Raw genomic sequence first — 16,879 nt, forward strand, 5'->3', positions numbered from 1 at the left:
ACAAGTTGCAAATACAAGAAGAAAGAGAAAAAAAGTATTATTATTATTATAAAAACTAGAATATTCCAAAAGTTTCTAGCAATTGAGAAGTAAATGTGCTTGGCTATACACATTCCTCAGGTTAAGCTGAGAAAGAAATTAATCTAATATAATAGGTAAAGCCATTCCAAGCACACATAACATATAGAAATCAATGTAAAAATGCCAGAAATATGCTGAATTAAAAGAGGAAATTCAAAAACTTTGGAACATGAGCAGGGTATGCATTGCCTGATAGTGGATGATACCAGTTGTATCATCCACTACACAATAACATTAAACAATTAGGCATACACAACAATATCTATGTAAATCTTCAGAAAACCACAATACTAAACACCACTAGAATAGTCCGAAGGTCCCTAGCAATTGAGAATTAAGTGTGGTTTGCTATCCCCGTACCTCAGGTTTTACTGGCTTGAGCTCAGAAAATTTTTTCAAAATATTGTAATAATAAGAAGAAGAAATAAATAAGCAATAAATATCGAGAACATGAGTTGAAGAGTCCATAGGGTGCTGGAATATTTCAATGATAGAACAAGTGAAGTTGAATGAAGTTATCCCTACTGGTTCAGGATTCTGATGGTTGAGGGGTAATAACTGTTCTGAACTTGTTTCCAAGTGCCTCTGATTACACTGCACAACACATTGTTTTCAAAAGTGTTGCTTCCTCAGAAGTTTTGGTTTGTTTATGATAGACTGCTTGAAGCAGTCTAGTTCAGACTGGTTGTATCACGTAAGAATTTAGAGGAAAAGGAAATTAACTTTTATCGAATATAATGTGTTTAATTGATTCTGATGTTTTGTTGATGATTTTCATTTGTATTTAATGGCTGAGGCTTCTTGCTTAAGTGTCCAACAATAATCAGCCGGCAGTGATGGATTCCAGTTGCCCTGATACCGTTTCTCCACGACCAAAATGTCCTGGTGAAACCTTTCACCGTGCTCATCACTGACAGCACCAAGATTTGCAGGAGAGAAGTTTAAATGGGAATGCAGAAAATGATCTTTAGTGATACGTTGCACTGCTTGTTTGTTAATGCTTGAAGCAACCAGCTGCACTGGTGCTCTGTAGTTGCCAAGAAAATTTTCAACAGCATCCTTGAATGCCTTCCATGCAACCTAGGAGTTCTTCAAATTACCTGTCATTAATGACCTGTTTGATTTGTGGACCAACAACAATACCTTCCTTAATCTTGGAATCAGTTGTTCTGACTAAAGTAACAAATATAGGCAAGTTGTAGTCCAGTGTTACCAGGGGCGTTCAAAGCCTCTCACAGCACAAGCCGGCAGACGTCTTTGGGACAGATCTCCAGCCTAGTCTCTGCTCACGATCTTTTGCACCAAATGGAATGGTGATTGCAGCTGCACTTGCATTACATTAGGAGCTGCGTGGCTGCTAAAATTGACCCAGCTATGGGACTAGAATGGGTTGTGACCACAAAGCCTTGGTCTTCTATGGCCCAAGATCTTAAAACTGGTAGTTGATGTCTGGAATTCTCCAGAATCTGATGGGGCCACAAAACCCATTTACAGGATTTGCAGTTCAGGGGATTTTTTCAACTGTTGGCTCCTAAGCAGTACATTAAGTATGATTCTTAACCCATGCTCTCTAGATCTAGATCAACTGACAGAAATAATGAAAATAACAGGTACACCGACTCAAGACTTTGTTCAGAAGCTGCAAAGTCAGGATGTAAGCAGAATATTTAAAACCTACAAAAAAAAAGACAAATAGAACGAGCTAACTCTTAAATGCAACTCACACGAAATGCTGGAGGAACTCAGTAAGTCAGGCAGCATCTGCGGAAATGAATAAACAGTTGACATTCCTACTGAGATTCTCCATCATTTTGTGTGTGTTGTTTTGGATTTCCAGTATCGGCAGACTTTCTCATGTTTATGATAAACTCTTTAATGCTAATCTTAGACTAAGATCCTCATGAATGTTCTTAGCATGTTGCCATGGTGAACTATTTCTTCCAGGACCTTTTGCTGCCCAGCCATTTAACAGTCCGAAATGGACTGTTGGACAAACAGTCTTGCATTGATTTACAATAATCAGAATCAGGTTTAATATCACTGATATATGTTGTGAAATTGTTGTTTTTGTGGCAATACATAATAATAAAAAACTGAAGTGCAGTTAAAAATATATATGTATAATAAATAAATAAGTAGTACAAAAATGTTGTGAGGTAATGTTCATGGATTCAATGTCCATTCGGAAATCTGACAGCAGAGGGGTAGAAGCTGTTCCTGAATCATTGAATGTGTGCCTTCAGGTGATAGGGGTCCTTAACGATGGATGCCGCCTTTTTGAAGCATCGTTCCTTTAAGATGTCCTGGATGCTGGGGAGGCTCGTGCCCATGATGGAGCTGACCGAGCTCGCAACTTCCTGCAGCTTATTTTGATCCTGTGCTGTGACACCTCTCTCCCCATACCAGAGCGTGATGCAGCCAGTTAGAATGCTCTCCACGGTACATCTGTAGAGATTTGCAAGTGTCCTCATAGTAATGGAAATGACAGAAGAGGAAATAGTGTAAATACAGATATCATTTGAGTGAAGCTTCATCATTCAGGCTCTTGAGTCTGCAACTAGATCAAAGTTATAGTTCAGCCTTATTTAAAACAACAGAAAAGGAATTGTATGAGGTAGATCCAGGCATGCCAAATGCCAGTGAATTAATTGCTACTTGCCAATTTTTCAATACGTTCTGCTATTTTAATAATATATTTATTCAGACACCCTTCAGCCCTTCGAGTCATGCAATCCCCCAGTTTAACCCTAGTCAGTCGAAGCCGGGATTGCAATCCAGTCTCCAACACCCCGAGCTGTCTTAGCATTGTGTTACTGCTATGATACCTTGGTGCCCATAATTGGTACCAGCTTTCTCGACAGCTTGGAAATTGTCGGTAAAATGCAGCACTGGATCATTTTAAAGGGCTGTTTCATATCCAGTTATACATTTAATTACTAGTGTATTTCCTCCTTGTCTGCTTTGGATCATGATGTGTTTTGCCTGTACTTACTAAGTAGTGAGTGCCATGGTCACATAACGGTTAGCTCAACGCTATTACGGCTCGGGGTGTTCCGGAGCTTGGAGTTCAATTCCAGCACCATCATCTGTAAGGAGCCTCCGGTACATCCTCCTTCCGGAATGCATGGGTTTCCTCCAGGCGATCTGGTTTCCTCCTATAGTCCAAAAGTTGTACTGGTTGGTAGGTTAATTGGTCATTGTAAATTGTCCCGTGATTACGCGAGGGTTAAATCGGCCGTGCTGGGTGGCGTGGCTCGAACGACTGATACGGCCTGTTCCACACTGTATCTTTAATAAAAATTAAAAATTAAATTCGCCTCACTACAGGAAGGATGTGGATACTACAGAGAGTGTAGAGGAGATTTACAAGGATGTTGCCTGGATTGGGAAGCATGCCTTATGAGAATAGGTTGAGTGAACTTGGCCTTTTATTCTTGGAGCGACGGAGGATGAGAGGTGACCTGATAGAGGTGTACAAGATGATGAGAGGCATTGATCATGTGGATAGTCAGAGGCTTTTTCCCAGGGCTGAAATGGCTAACACGAGGGGGCACAATTTTAAGGTGCTTGGAAGCAGGTACAGAGGAGATGTCAGGGGTAAGTTTTTTACATAGACAGTGGTGAGTGCGTGGAATGGGCTGCCGGTGACAGTGGTGGAGGCGGGTACAATAGGGTATTTTAAGAGATTCCTGGACAGGTACATGGAGCTTAGGAAAATAGAGGGCTATAGGTAACCTTAGGTTAGTCCTAAGGTAAGGACATGTTTAGCACAGCATTATGGGCCGAAAGGCCTGTATTGTACTGTTGGTTTTCTATGTTTCTAAATAAAATACTGCTTTCCTGCTGTAGTCACAAATTTACAGTACAGTCCATTTTAATGAACTCAAACCAGTCCAGAAACCAATATATTTAAATGTATTTTAAAATATTTTCCACTTTTGAAAATGAGAACTTCAATAGAACAGCTGCAGAAGGGATATATATACTTTGAATGTGAACACTATTCCAAAGTAATTCCACACATTTCAGATAATGCTTAGTTTCAGATGACTACTTCTCTAAACGTCAGGATTGACACGTACTTGAAATGAGATGAAAAGACATACTTTATGGACTGAATTATTAATTTTCTGACATTTTTTAAAAACCTGTAGAATGATGTTGAGAGCTTAGAGCAAGTTTCTCTCGGTGGTACCACGCCAGATCAACAGAGCATTACAGTATTTATTTATTTAGAGATACAGTGCGGGGTAGGCCTCCTCCGGCCTTTCGACCCCGATTTAACCCTCATCTCGCCATATCGGGACAACTTACAATGACCAATTAACCTACCTGGTACGTCTTTATACTGTGGGAGGAAACTGGAGGACCCACAGAAACCTACTGCTGGGCTGCTGCCTGAGAGAACTGCTGAGGAAACGTGATGATGTTTTTAGGATAGAAATTGTACAAAACTGCTCTAAAGTGTATGTGCAAGGCCCAAGACATGATTTGAAGTTTTACCCAGCTGCCCAATGTTTTAGCTACGTTACGAAGTTCTCTGCCCATTTATTCTGTTACTGCTTTATGGTCATGTCTACCTCTGAATGGCTATTACCTTTTCTGACATTATGAACATTTTGGCCTCCCTGAGGTGTTGCAACATATTTAAATGTGGACACTGTGTGATTCCCTGTCAGACACAACTTTACCTTCAACTCCCACTCTCCGCTTTCTGCAGGGAGGTCCCCTCTGTGATTCCCTAGCCCATTCACCCCTCTCCACTAATCTCCCTCCTGGCACACATCCCTGCAAGCAACAGAAATGCTATACCTGTCCATTTACCTCACCACCATTCAGGGCCCCAAATAGTCCTCCCAGGTGAGGCAACACTTCACCTGTGAGTCTGCTGGGGACATCTATTGTGTCCGGTGCTCATGATGCAGCCCCTTCTACCCTGGTGAGATCTGTCGTAAAATGGGGGAGTGCTTCACTGAGCACCTCTGCTCCATCTGCCAAGAACAGGGTTTCTCGATGGCCAGCCATTTTAATTCCTATCGCTATTCCCACTCCGTCATGTTGGTCCATGGCCTCCTCTTTTGCCAAAATGAGGCCACTCTCAGAGTGGAGGACAAACACCTCATATTCCATGTGGGTAGCCTCCAACTTGGTGTCATGAATATCAATTTCTCCTAATGGTAAAAAAAATCCCCACCCCTCCCCTTTTCTGTTCCCCACTTGGCCTCTTACCTCTTCCCTCTTCTCTCCTGCCTATCACTTGTGCCTGGGTCGCCTTCTCTTTCCCTTTCTCCTATCAGATTCCTTCCTCTCCACCATTTACCTTTCACAACAACCTGGCTTCACCTATCACCTTCTAACTAGTCCTCCTTCCCCTCCCCACACCTTTTTTATTCTCCCCCCTTCCTTTCCAGTCCTGGTCGCGGCCTGAAACACAACAGCTTATTCATTTCCATAAATGCAGCCTGAGCTATTGAGTTTCTCCAGCATTTTGCGTGTGTGTAATGTGTGATTCCCTACAGTTTTGCGATCACCTTCTGTGTAACAAAGGGAAATCACGCACTTTCAAACATTTATAGACTACTTTCATTGTTAAATGTTGTTGCATTAGGTTTTAAGGAGTATTGACGCTGTTCTATTTGGCTCTAAAATCAGAATTTTCTGAAGGTGTGTTGTAATATCCTGATAAATAATGCATTGTGAATGCTCAATTTTAAAAAAGTTGCCTATTTATATTTTAATTTCTAACTTAATCTTGCATGTATGCTCCAATTTTTTTTAAAATTTCTTTTTCATACTTTTTTTTGTTTCATATCAATTGGGTGGCAGTGTGGAGATGCGTCTCTACCAAAGGAGGTGTAAGGCTTTTCTTCATCCGCGAGCCTGCGGGTCACCCTTGGGCAAGGTGTAGCACCTGCCTAGACCCTCAATCAGGGTCATGTGAAGCCATGGGAGCCGGTGGTGGGTGGTCGTATGAGCAGCTGGTGCACATCACAAGTTCTGGTTATGTGACCTCGGATGCCAATAGACAATAGACAAACTCTGAAGAGTATTGATAATGGCTGGGGTGACCCGTCTTGTAAAGACACTATCCAGAAGAAGGCAATGACAAACCACTTCTGTAGAAAACTTTGGCAAGAACAATTGTGGTCATGGATAGATTGTGAATGCCCATGTCATACGACACAGCACATAACGATAATGATAACTGTTATTTTTAGTTTAATCAGCTGCTGGACACCGTAAAATATTTTTAGTTGATATTTAAAGACTGCAAAATTAAGGTCTTTCTGTGTAGGTCACTTTCCTGTGCATTTTGGGATTCTGCATCAAGGAAACTGATTTGCAAATGTAGTTTTAAACCAGATTCATGGCCCTGAAAACTAATTAAAAGAATTGGGCAGAATTGAATTATGGCTTCATTGTTAGGGGACTCTATACCATGGTAAATTCTGATTATGTAGACTTATTGAAGGGGTTCTACCAGTTCAGGAGCAGTAAGTATTGAAACCATGATGATTTTGCCTACTTTCAAAATGTAAAGATAGCTATCTGCAGCACTGTGCAAAAGTCTTAGATAGAGAGAGAGAGAGAGAGACTAGGGTGCCTAAGCACAGTAGTGATTTTATGTATTGCACTGTACTGCGCTGTAAAAGAAAAATTTCATGATATATGTGAGTGATGATAAAACCTGATTCTGATATGGATATTTTCATTTTTATATTTTCATTTATATTTATCATTATTATTATTATGAGCAGAGAGACAACATCCGCCGGAAGTAAATTCCTTGTATGTGCACAGGTACTTGGCGATTAAAATCTGATTCTGATTCTGATCTCTATTGCAGACTGAGATTGGGAAGGGGGCAGGGAGGGGGGGAGTTATGGTTGGGAAAAGGGGAAGGGGGTACATCCTTTGCTCCTGCCAGATTTACAAACTCTCTCTGTGTTCCACATTGACAAATACAGTGGGGTGGAAGATGGACGTTCAGTCATGGAATAGGCAAGTCTAGAAGTAACAAAAGAAGGAATGTACATAGTAACATACAAACCAGGTGTGGAGGCAGGCAATTCAGCTCCTCAAGCTTGTATCACCATTTACATACTGATGTAATTGTACCTTTAGCTCTGCATTCCTATCTATCGCTGGTAACCTTTCCTCCTTTTCCCGTCAAGAATCAGTGTCTGCCTCAAAAATGTACAAAGACTCTTTTCTCACTGTGCTTTGAGTTCCGCATGACCTCTGAACGAAAAAATTATCTAATTTTTTAAAATTATCTCATCCCCTCATCTCACACAGTGAAACCCAATTCTGGATTCTCACAAAAGAGGGGGCATCCTTTCCTTTGCCACCCTGTCAGGTTCCCTTGCGATCTTTACATTTCAATCAAGCCAGCTCACACTTCTCTGAACTCCAGTCTAGCTTGTGCAATCTCTCCCCAGAAGCTTTCTGCCCATTGCAGATAATTACCTAATTATAAAATTGCCTTGGGTTAAATATAATTAAGAAGCTGACATTGTTTACTAATGAAACAAATGTATTTGAGAGTCTTAGGTAACTATTAGATACTTAAATTCTACCAATGAATTGGATGCGTTGAACCAAACAATGATGATTTTCTATTTTTGTTCTCTGCAGGCTAAAAATTACATCAAAAGCTTGCCGAGGGTCCCAAAGAAAGATTTTAAAGCAGTGTTTGCAAATGTAAATCAAGTGGGTAAGAGACGTTTTTCATAAGTCAATTACCTGGGAGTGAGGTAGCGTCTGTCACAGCATATTAATGAATCGTGAGCACCGAAGCAGCAAATTTTTAATTGAGGGATGCCCAAAGATTCTTTCCTGTGTTTGTTGCTGGGTAAATCCAGTTTTAGGGGGTAAGCAAGGATGATAAAGGAGAAGTGGGCTGAGGACGTGAAGTCAGAGAGCTGCTGGCACTTCAGCCAACACAGTCTCCCTGAACATCGTACCTATCTACATAGCACACTTATTCTCAATTTGTCCAGAGCCTTCTGAGGCCCTCCACTCGTCAGGGTCTATCGAGGATGTTGCGTCCCAGCTGTCCATGTGATAGGCAAGTCAGGGCAGTACGATATGGAGGGCAAGTTGATGCAGCTGACGAGTCCAAAGGAACGGCAGGGACCGACACAGTTTGGCACCAACAGCGTTGCAGGAGTTGCCAGTCAGTATTGAACCCAATAAAGGACTGCCTTAGGGACTCCGGTCTGGAGTTTTCCACATGGTTTGCTCTTGAAGCCTTCCCCATGAGTGGGAATAGCTGCAAGGCAGTGGAGGTTTGAGATCAGAGTTTTCCATCTCCTAGATGAGCTGCCGACCAGGACTGACAAGCCCCATCTGCCCTAAGCGACCGGTTTTAAAGCACCAGTAACTTGCCTTTGCCCTTTGCCTTTTGCCCCTTCTCCTGTCAGTAGAAATGGTTCCGTCAAGCCATACGTGAAGGCGAGGAGCTGGACTTGGTTGTCAGAGGCGATTTGAGACGCACACCATTGGGAGCATTTAATGGGTAGTAGGAGCTTGTCCCCACCCTCCCACCCAGCTACAATAACCTTAAGGAACCCCAGTGCTTTCTGTGCTTTGGCAATTTAAGTATTTGACAGCTGTAGAGTAGAATGAAAGTTACCAGGGACCAATCGACGGTAAGGGGGGATTGGGGGTAACATGCAGAATGGATGAAAGTAGTCAGGGGCCAGTTGCTGGGGATTGTTGGCCAATAGAAAAAGAGCATGTGGCAGTTCAGTGCTTGTGGGGTGTGCAGCCATGAGTCCCAAACTGGAGCCAGAGAGCATTAGGGGATCCAAGGAGAAGTGGGTTAGTACTGGACACCCTTTAAGAAACGGTTAAAACAATTATTTATGGAGATACAGTGTGGAATGGGCCCTTCCAGCCCTTTGAGCTGTGCTGCCCAGCAAACCCCAATTTAATCCTATCCTAAACTCGGAACTATTTACAATGACCTATTAACCGGTGTGTCTTTGGACTGTGGGAGGAAACCAGAGCACCCGGAGGAAACCCACGTATTCCACGGGGTGGACACACAGATTCCTTATGGAGGATGCTGGGATTGAACTCCACACTCTGGTGCACCAAGCTGTAATAGCGTTGCACTAACCACTACACTACCATGGTGACCCATGAATTCTCAAGTATGTCGTAATTTCATCTTTCTGCTTGAATGGTCCATGTGAACATCTGTAAGTATTATTACAAGGGGATTAGAATATAAAAGCAAGGATGTAACGTTGAAACTTTATAAAGCACTGGTTAGGCCTCACTTGGAGTATTGCAAACAGTTTTGGGCCTCTTAGAAAGGATGTGCTGAAACTGGAGAGGGGTCAAAGGAGGTTCACGAAAATGATTCCAGGATTGAATGGCTTGTCGTATGAAGAGTGTTTGATGGCTCTGGGTCTGTATTCACTAGAATTCTGAAGAATGAGCGGCGACTTAATTGAAACCTATCAAATGAAAGGCTTTGATAGAGTAGATGTGGAGAGGAAGATTTCAATGGTGGGAGAGTCTAAGACCAGAGGACACAGCCTCAGAATAGAAAGATGTCTTTTTTTGAGTGAAGATGAGAAGGAAGTTCTTTAGTGGTCAACCTGTGCAATTCTTTATTCCAGGCAGCTGTGGAGGCCAAATATTTATGTATACTTAAGGCAGATGTTGATAGATTCTTGATTAGTCAGGGCATGAAGGGATATGGGGAGAAGGCGGGAGATTGGGGCTGTGAGGGAAAATTAGATCAGTCATGATGAAATTGTGGAGCATACACGATAGGCCAAATGGCCTGATTCTGCTCCCATATCTTATGGTCTTTGGTCACCATTGCATTTGTTTGTATGTATTCGTGCCTCTTGTGTATGGTGGCGTAGTAAGCAAATTGTGGATCTCACATTGTCCATGATTTTCCTTGCTGGATCATTTTTCAACGAAGTTGAATCATGAAACGCACTAAATACGACTTTATGCAATCCAGTTTCTAACAAATGTTTTCTACTTGTGATCATACGTTGAGCCGTTCAGAGCAAAATGTTTGATTTTGCTGCTCTATCCTATCAATGATGTGGAGGGGTGGAGATGCGTCTCTCCCTCGGGAGGTGTAAGGCACTCTTTCCCTCTGCTGGCCTGCAGGTCACCCTGGGGCAAGGTGTAGGACCTGCTTAGCCTTCACCCTCCCCCGCTCTGGATCAGGGTCACCTGAAACCATGGGAGCCGGAGGTGGATGGTCATATATCCAGATGCATATCACCTGGTTATGTGACCACTGACACTTGGTGGACAATCTTTGAAGGGTATTGATAATGGCTGGGGTTACCTGTCTTGTAAAGACACTGCCCAGAAGACAGAAAAGGCTAATGACTTTTGTTGAAAAATTTGTCAAGAACAATGATGGTCAAAGACCATGATCGCCTACGTCAATCCTGTCAATGAAATGGGATGCAATTTGTTTTGACTTTGCACTCTGGGTATTGAATTTGTAACCGGGTACTTGGAAATTGAAGCTTCTCCTGTTCCTGGAGACAATGTCTAGGAGATTGGTATCCAATCTCAATTCCTTTATTTTTATCTTTAAAACCAGCTTCTTTAATTAGGGGTCATAGAGTTCTAGTCCACTCATAAACAGGCCTTTCAGCCCATCTAGTTTGTACCAATCTATTATTCTGCCTAATCCCATTGACCAGCACCCAGGCCCTAGTTCTCCATACCCCTCCCATCCATGTACCTATCCAAATTTGCCTTAAATGTTGAAATCAAACCTGCATCCATCACTTCCGCTGGCAACTCATTCCATACCCTCACCACCCTCTTGTATACCTCAATCAAATCTACTCTGTTCTTGGAAATAAAGTCCTAACCTATTTAACTCAGGTCTTCTTGTCCTGACATGTATTCTGTATGTTTATCTCTGCTGTACTGAGATAAAAATTGTCATGTAAATAGGATTGGAATTTGACTGAACAAGTGTAGATCAGATACGTGGTTACAAACAGATCAAATAATATACTGAATTCCACAGTTGCTTTGCCAAAGGGCTAGAGAGGAGGGGAAATTCTTGCAAAATGTCACGACACAAAACTGCCCTAAATTCCTCAATGTTTGCCTGATCATGTCCAAGGCAGCTGTGCCCAGGGCCATGCGTAGAGGAGACATGCTAATCAGAGACATGCTGTGAGCTCCCTGTCCGGTTGCATCTCTCACTAGCAGGGTGGTGCATTGCTTGCTGGTGGAAGTGAGAGAGTTAATGTGCAATTAGAAATAAAATCAATACCTGTTCACTTATAAATTGTCCATGTTTCTCTAAAAATAACTCAACTGATGGCTTACACCAGTGATCTGTTACATCTAACATGTGCCTATGTGAGGTGAATGTCCGATTCAAACAATTGAATGAAAATTATTGAAAAAAGACCTGTGCCAGGTTGTGGATGACACTGACGTGCTGCCCACCTCTGGTGCGGGGGGGGTGTCTGACAAATTTTATACCATACAACATAGACGGAGACCATTTGGTCCTACCCCCTCTCACCTTCAATGCATGCCCTCTGGTATTAGACATTTGTGCTCTGGGAAAAAGATACCAGTGTCTACTCTGTCTCTGCCTCTCACAATCTTATAAGCCTCTATCAGATCTCCCCTCAGCCTCTGCCACTCTAGAGAAAGCAACCCAAATTTATCCAGCTTCTCGGGATAGCACATGCCCTCTAAACCAGGCAGTATGCTGATAAATCTCTTATGCACACCCCTCCTATAGTGGGGCGACCAGAACTGTGTGCAATATGCCAGATACACCTACTGTATTGGTTTATTTATGTGTCTGATGCACAGCGTTCTCCCAGCTTCAGGATTCACTTCATTTTATAAATTGCTGCTGATTTTATTCTTTCCCGAAAACAGCTGTCAACCTTTTGGAAATGATGCTCGTGCTTGATGCTGAGAAGCGAATAACGGCTGCAGAGGCTTTGGCTCACCCGTACTTCGAGCAGTACCGAGATCCCGAGGAAGAAACAGTGGCAAAAGTATATGACAATAGTTTTGATAACGTAGACCTCACCATTGAAGAATGGAAATGTAAGAACACTTATTCAATTATCTTTTTTTAAAATCTCTGCCAGGTTGTGGGTGCCACTGACAGGAACTTGTATGTGGTGCAGATCTGACAAATTTTATAGCAGACGGAACTGTGCAAAAGTCTTAGGCACCCTAGACTTTTTATACTGTTTCAGACGGTGTGTCCTCCACAGAGCCCTGATCTCAACATCATAGAGACTGTCTGGGATTACCTGGAGAGATTGAAGCAAGCGAGACAGCCAAAGTCTGCAGAACTGTGGCAAGTTCTCCAAGATGCCTACAACATCCTACCATCCAATTTTCTTATAAAACTGCATGATAGTGTACCTAAGAGAATTGAATCAGTTTCAAAGGCAAAGGGTGGTCACATGAAATATAGATATGATTTAGATTTTTTACTGCTTACTGCTCGTTGTAATTTTTTTGATATTTAGAAACTTCTCATTATTTTTGAAAGCATCTTTGCTTTACAGAATTTTTCTTACAGGTGCCTAAGACTTTTGCACAGTACTGCATGGCATAGAAAGAGGCTATTTGGCCCGTCATGCTTGTGCCAGTCAGAAAGAAAGCTTCACATTAAACTCCCCCTTTCAGCACCTAATCTATGGTTCTTCAAGTGCACATCCAGGATTTGAGTTTCTATCACTAAAGATGCCAGGGCTGCAGAGCGGTGAACGCGACATTATCAGGGCGTTCCGGAGTACAATTCCAGTGATGCCTGTGAGGAGTCTCTGTACATCTTCCCCGTGGAATGTGTGGGTTTCCCCGTACTCTCCAGTTTCCGCCCACAGTCCAAAGATGTACTGGGTAGATTAATTGGTTGTTGTAAATTACCCCGTGATTAGGTGAGGGTTCGTTGGATTTGTCGGGGGTTGCTGGGGCAGGAAGGGCCGAATCCATGCTGTTTCGCTAAACAAATAAGCTAACACTATTTCAGGCAGAAAGTTCCAGATGCCACTCTCCTCTGGTTGAAAATATTTTTCCTCATCTTCCCTCTAATCCTTTGGGACCAGAATCAAAAGTGGGTTTGGAATAGCCATCTTTTGCAACCAGCATTCTCAGACAAGCTCTCTCACATCCTTCCACGCTGCAAGTACAAAATATTTCAATGTCTCCCCCTCTTCTTTTATCGGCCTCTCCTGCACTTTTTCTTTACCTATTGCCTAGAGGATTGCTCAGTAGCAGTAAACAAGCTGAATAAAATTAACTACGCATTCTACTCTGCTTCCAAAATTAGTCTCCAATGAAGTTAGTGGAATCGAATCTCAGTAGCACATCAGAATGCTTAGCCACTATACCTGCTCTTCTTGCTGCTGAATGAAGGTGGACTTCTAAGCTCTTTTTCCGCAAATACCGTGAATGAATCGTTACGATATTCAAGACTTTTTAAAGAAAAGGCAAATTTTGTTTAATCTGTGACTGGATTCCTTTGTTTGGTGCACTTGTGAGAAAAATCAGTTTTTTTTTAAGAATGGGTTCATTGTCTAGAATGTAAAGTGAGTATGTTGGTTCACTTCTGGGGGGGGGGGGTCATTGAAAATCAGACACAGTTACCTTAGATTTGTTTAGAATGTTGGTCATCATTGTGGGCAGGTGCTGTTTCTATCTTATAAAACAAAATAGAGGCCATGGGAAAGGTGCAGGAAAATGGCTGAAAGGATAAAGCGAGACAAGTAGAGGTGTCAGTAAAGAGAGGACCACCCCACCAGCTTCCACACCCCAGCACATAATTCTCCGTAACTTCTGCCATCTCCAGCAGCATCCCAACCCCAAGCACATCTTCCCCTCCCGACCCCCCACTTCCTGTTTTCCGCAGTGATCGCTCCTTATATGACTTCCTTGTCCATTCATCCCTCCCTCGGTGATATCTTTCCTGGCACTTATCCTTGCAAGCGGAGCTAGTGCTACACCTGTCCCTACACCTCCTCCCTCACTGCCATTCAGGGCCCTGAACAGTCCTTCCAGCTGAGTCAACACTTCACCTGTGAATTTGGGGTCAACTACAGCATCCGGTGCTCCCGGTGCAGCCTCCTGTATACCAGCGAGACATGACTTAGATAGGGAGATCATTTCGCCGAGCACCTATGATCTGTCCGCCAGAAAAAGCGGGATCTCTCAGTGGCCACTCATTTCAATTCCGCTTCCCATTCCCATTCCAACACGTCAGTCCATGGCCTCCTCTACTGCTACGATGAGGCCACACTCAGGTTGGAGGAGCAACACCTTGTATTCCATCTGGGTAGCCTCCAACCTGATGGCATGAACATCGATTTCTCGAACTTCCAATAATTGCCCCCCCTTCAACATTCCCCATTTCCATGTTCCCCTTACCTGCCCATCACATCTGCTCCTCCCCTTTCCTTTCTTCCATGGCCTTCTATCCTCTCCTATCAGATTCCCACTTCTCCAGCCCTGTTTCTCTTTCACCAATCGACTTACCAGCTCTTTACTTCCTCCCTCCCCACCTCTCCCAGTTACACCTATCACCTACAACCTTGTACTTCTTCCTCCCCTCCCCCACCTTCTTACTTTGAACTCTCATCTTTTATCCCCCACCCCCCAGTCCTGATGAAGGGTCTTGGCCCAAAATGTCGACTGTTTTCTCTTTTCCATAGGTGCTGCCTGGCTTGCTGAGTTCCTCCAGCATTTCATGTGTATTGTTTTGATTTCCAGAAATTGCAGGTTTTCTCTGATGAAGTAATTTGTTAGGATAGAAAATTAGAAGACGTTTCTACCCGCAAGAAATTAGAGTCATAGAAAAATACAGCGCAGAAACAGGCCATTTGGCCCATCTATTCCATGCCGAGTCACTTAAACTGCCCACTCCCATCAACCTGCGCTGGGACCATTGCCCTCCATATCCCCTACTATCCAAACTTACAAAAGTTGAAATCAAGCTCGCATGCACTGAACTCAACATAGGATTGCCTTAGGGACTCCAGCTCTGGATTTTTCCTGGGAGTTTACTCACGAAGCCTTCCCCATGAGTGGGTATAGTTGTAAGACAGTGGAGGCTTGAGACCAGAGATTTCCTTCTCAGAGATGAGCTGCCAACCACGGCTGATGAGCCCCATCTGCCCGAAGCAACTGGCTTTAAGAAGCCTTTGTCCCTTCTTCTGTCAGTAAAAATGGTTCCGCCAGGCTTAGTAGCTAAGCTACTCGTGAAGGCCGGGAGCTGGACTTGGTTGTTGGAGGCTATTTGAGACACATGCCATTGGGAACATTTAATAGGTAGTGGGAGCTTGTCTCTATTGCCCACCCCTATCCACCCCTTTGACAACCTTAAGGAACCAGTCAGTCAGAAAGCCAGCAGTAAATTTAGTGAAGAGTTCATTAACCAGAAAGTCGAGAGGATATAAAACTAGAGCTGAAGTGAAGACACAGCTGCACTTAAGGGGAAACTAATTAAACATGAAAGAAGAAAAAAATAGAGTGTTAATGAGCACGGAGGCAGGAAAAATGTGTGAAGCATAATCACCTGCGGAGATTTGGTGTGATAAATGGTTTGTTAGCACTGTTCATTCTATTTAAAGAGCAGCTGGGACACCAGGGGTCCACCCAAGCTCATTCATTTCTCCAGTCATCGTTATCATCAAGTGCCATGCCCAGTTTGAGCTTTGACTGCCCTGGCCCACACACTCCCGTTTCGGTCAAGTGGATCAACTCATTGGTATTCATTTCCAGTTCTCCGGCTGCTGTCTCCATCATCATTTGTCTTTGCCTTCCTCCTGCTTTCTTCCCTTCAGTCTTTCCCATAATTACCGTGCATTCTAACTCCTCTTTCCTAATCACATGTCCAGTGAAGTCTTTTCATGATCTCATACATTATTTCTCTTTTAGTGTTTGCTCAGTTCATGACATCCTCATTAGATATTCGCTTTGTCCATGATGTTCTTTGCATCCTCCTCAAAAACCACATCTCTGCTGCTTCAATTGTCCAACATTCTGAACCATATAACATAACTGGATAAACGTAACATTTCAGTACTCTGAGGCAGGTTGTCATGCCTCGTTTAGTGTTGGTCAGTATACTCTTCATTCTCGTAAAGGTGTGTTTTACCATCCCTATTCTTCTTTTGATGTCCATGTCGCACCTGCCATCTGATGTCACCCAGCTTCCTAAGTAGCAAAAGTTCTGTACTTGTTTTATGTCTTCCCATTTATTCTCAGCCTGCAGATGGGATTCTCCTTTTTTTTGGATGTCACCATACACTCTGTCTTTTTGCAATTGATAGACCCATTTTTGCACTTTCTTCAACAACCATATCAATTAAGTTTTGTAGTTCTTCCTCTGTACTTGCAATTAACACTTCTCCAGCATGCTCATAATTAAAGTTACTCTGAGAAAATCTGTCTTAAAGAAATAAATTCAAACAAAATACCCAATCCATTGGAAAGCAGATTCATGAAAACTTCATGCACCCTGCTCTATGTACTTTTCTCTGAAGCAGTGGGGGCTGAAAGGAAACCGGGCTGAAGTTTGTAAAATTATGAGGTGTATAGATTCCGGGTGGCAGGGTGGATAACAAAGGAGGTGTAAGGCGTTCCTTCACTCCACTGGCCTGCAGGTCACCCTTGGGTAAGGTGTAGCACCTGCTTACTATCCCCCCCTCCTTATAAAGACACTGCCTCAGAAGGCAATGGGAAACCAGTTCTGTAGAAATATTTGAAAAGAACAATGATCACTGACATCATATGACACAGAAAGTAGTTA

The 16,879-nt window shown here is 43.0% G+C and overlaps 1 protein-coding gene across 2 annotated transcripts in view; it reads left to right on the forward strand.

Moving 5' to 3' along the window:
- mapk12a (mitogen-activated protein kinase 12a) overlaps positions 1-16,879 on the forward strand; it is a 102,192-nt gene that overhangs the window by 81,559 nt on the left and 3,754 nt on the right. For both annotated transcript variants that reach the window (XM_059987431.1, XM_059987432.1), the window contains 3 exons: positions 1,656-1,735; positions 7,720-7,798; positions 11,992-12,165. In XM_059987431.1, the coding sequence (XP_059843414.1) occupies positions 1,656-1,735; positions 7,720-7,798; positions 11,992-12,165 (333 nt within the window). The remainder of the gene's footprint in view (positions 1-1,655; positions 1,736-7,719; positions 7,799-11,991; positions 12,166-16,879) is intronic.

Source organism: Hypanus sabinus, chromosome 13 (assembly GCF_030144855.1).
Source record: "Hypanus sabinus isolate sHypSab1 chromosome 13, sHypSab1.hap1, whole genome shotgun sequence".
NCBI lineage: Eukaryota > Metazoa > Chordata > Chondrichthyes > Myliobatiformes > Dasyatidae > Hypanus > Hypanus sabinus.